This window comes from Otolemur garnettii, unplaced genomic scaffold (assembly GCF_000181295.1).
Source record: "Otolemur garnettii isolate 467f Iridium unplaced genomic scaffold, OtoGar3 scaffold00039, whole genome shotgun sequence".
In the NCBI taxonomy this organism is placed as follows: Eukaryota; Metazoa; Chordata; class Mammalia; order Primates; family Galagidae; genus Otolemur; species Otolemur garnettii.
In genome coordinates this window covers 12,936,839-12,939,812 of record NW_003852434.1, presented here as the reverse complement: position 1 = coordinate 12,939,812, position 2,974 = coordinate 12,936,839, and the positions used below count along the sequence as shown (strand labels likewise).

The 2,974-nt window shown below is 51.0% G+C and overlaps 1 protein-coding gene across 1 annotated transcript in view; it reads left to right on the top strand.

The window, feature by feature from the left end:
• The first annotated feature begins 1,012 nt into the window (after positions 1 to 1,012).
• The window catches only part of ODAPH (odontogenesis associated phosphoprotein), a 7,534-nt gene continuing 5,572 nt past the window's right edge, over positions 1,013 to 2,974 (top strand). Inside the window, exon 1 of the mRNA XM_003790132.1 lies at positions 1,013 to 1,079. Coding sequence (XP_003790180.1) covers positions 1,013 to 1,079 — 67 coding nt within the window. The remainder of the gene's footprint in view (positions 1,080 to 2,974) is intronic.

The following is a 2,974-nucleotide window of genomic DNA, read 5'->3' as shown; positions in this document are numbered from 1 at the left end:
AAAAAAAATTAAAAAATTAAACTGCTGACAGTTTATTTTTTCATATGACACCAGGACAACATTCTGCTCGAGATGGACGTCTTTTGAGCGATTAAATGGTTTGGCAAGTACGAGCCCCTAAGAGAGGAAGTCATCAGCTGGGGGTGTTATAACTCAGTGACAACCGCACACACTCCCTCCCACAGCCCGGGTGCCAGGGTTCATGTCAATCATCTCCTTAATTCATACCGTTCCTCTGAGGAAGGTGCTCCAAGCCCCATTTTGCAGATGACACACCTGACCACAGTCACCCAGCTATTAAGAAAAGACACTGAGATTAAAGTTTGTCCTAATTCCAAGGTCCATGCTCTGAATCACCTGGCAATCTTCCAGCAGCTGACAGAGTCCTTCTCTCAGGAACCAGGTGCAGACGTACCAGGCACATCCTACAGGCAGCTACTCTCCCAAATGTTCATGCTTATGAGACAGCTACTCTGCTAGGAAAGACAGCTCTCTGATGCTGCGGCCCTTGCTTCCTGCACATAAAGCAGAGCTGAGAAGCCGCAGCATCGACCCTGGGGCAGCAGGGGCTGGGGGAGAACGGCTTCTTCAAGCTGCATGGGGCAGGAAGCCTCTGGAAATTGCCCTCCCTCTCCTGTTCTGCTTGTTCAGGTAGGTGAGCTGCACAAAGGGAGGTGGTGCTGAGTATTTCCAGACAGCTTATTTCTCTTGCAGAAGATTCGTCCACACAAGGGAACAGGAGGCCCTAAGGTGGGAGAAGACTGGGAGGATTAAAAGGATGGTGAGGGTGTGGTTGTCCAGAATCCCACTCCCAGGAGACATCATTATAAGAAGCTTCTGGTTGACAAATACTGTCTGGTATTTCCTTGCTGGTTTTTCACCCTCACACCACAATCCCTGATCTCTGTGGTCCAGATGCAAATGCAAATTACCTGAGTCAGGGGGCAGGTGACTCACCAGCCCCCCTTTAAAGCAACACTGGGATCAACGCAGTGACTGTGGGGCAGAAGCCATGGCTGGCAGACACCGCTTCTCCTGCTCGGCCCTGGTCTGCTGGTTGCTGGTGACTGTGGCAGAAGGTAAGGGCTTTGGTTTTTTTTTCCCACTGTGGTTCCACTAATTGATAACTTGTATGCAGAGACAAAACTGCCTCCATGGTTACACATTCTCATAAGCTGGGGATATTTCCATCAGCCTGTGTGGCTAAAGAGAAAGACCGGATTTTATCATCCACAGACCTTGGTCCCAGCCCCAGCACTAGCTCTGTGGCTCTGGACACACTTCACCTGAATATCAGAGTCCTCACGTACGTGATGTGACCGTGTTAATAATATTCATCATTGTGGGAGCTATGAGGACACAGTGAGCTGCTGTGTGGAAAGAGTCTTCACGCTAAACACGCTGCACCAACCCTACTCACCACTGAGAGGAAGCCCCGGTTCCCACCTCCATCTCTGCACGGCCACCTTTCCTCTCCTCCGCCCGGGAGCTCCGTGATCTGCACGTGTGTGTCTCTGTCTCTGCTCCATGCTTTCCTGAGTCTGTAAGCTGCGTCTTGGTGCTGCGGGGGGAGCACAGCCTTCTTTCTTTAGGATCCTATCAGACTCAGTTTCCCTGCTGCTCCTGTTCTCTTTCCTTAGCCCACTATAGTGTTCAAATGGCCTGAGCCTGGTTTGCAAACCCCCGAGGAAAGGAAAGGAAAAGATAGGGATGGGAGTAGGAGGACAGAGGGAAGGAGACCCTCTGGGCCGGCTTGAACATTCTTTGCACGGTTCACCTTAGTTCCCAACTGGACGTTGTCCGGGGAGGACAGAAGCAGGGGTCAGAGAGGTCTTCACTCTTCTCACGTGCCCTGAGGCTGCAGGGGCTCAGCCAGACCCTACCTGTCCCCTAACACTTCCCTGCCTTCACTCCCCAAAGCTCCCAAAGACCAGACAGGATCAGGGGGAGAGAGAGCAGAGCTGGTACACCCAGACAGCTTCCCCACAAACTCCGGCAATCAGAGGATGGGGGCAGAGATCTCAAATGACTCCTGCCCCCAAATCCCAAAATGAAGCCCCCAGTTGGCCTGTGACAAAGGACATCTGAAAGAAGCATCATAAAACAGAACTGGCCACCTGCCACCTTCTTTCCAGAAAGCAAACCACCCTTCAAGAGGCCTTATAAATATGTAGCTACAAGAGTTATAATGAGATTAGAGATTTCCTTTATTCACATCCCAAAGACACTGAATGAAACATGAGATTTGGGGTGGCGCCTGTGGCTCAAAAGAGTAGGGCGCCGGCCCCTTATGCTGGAGATGGTGGGTTCAAACCCAGCCCCGGCCTAAAACTGCAAAATAAACAAGAAATATGAGACCTGATTCTGAACTGGGCTCCCTCTTCCCTACAACCTCCCAAAGTCTTTCAAATGCAGCTTCTTTCCATCCCAGCAATCTGGATGCCGCTTGGCTGCTCCTGGGCCCACATCCTAGTCTGCCAGGCCAGGTGGCCAGCGGCTCCAAACTCGCCCTGTCCTCCCTCTTCCCACTTCCGCTCGTGTCTGTTGCAATTCTGCACCCAGGCACATTAAAATGCTTTGTGCTACCTCCTTCCAAAGCCTTTCTTAAGATGCATGATTGTAAAACTGCTGTCCCTCTTTCTGACACCTCCGATTCTTATAGCCATTTGTACATGGGCCACAGTATGCTGTGCTGCATGTTCTGTTACATTGTGCTGTGCTCTGCAGCTGATGTGGGCATGTGTGTGGCCCTGTCCACACCTGAGGCAGGCTTCCTCCCCTCACCTCTGCCCTCTACCCCACCTGACCTAGTGGCCTGTGCATTGTTGAGAAGACTTGACCTCTATAGCAAAGAATTGAAACAGGCCTGAATGACACCTGGTAGACTCCAAAGTTTTTATCTGGAAATTAGAGATTTGACCACTCTGTAAGTCTACAAGATGGATTGAGTCACAGCTCTTGTGAGCAAACCAGT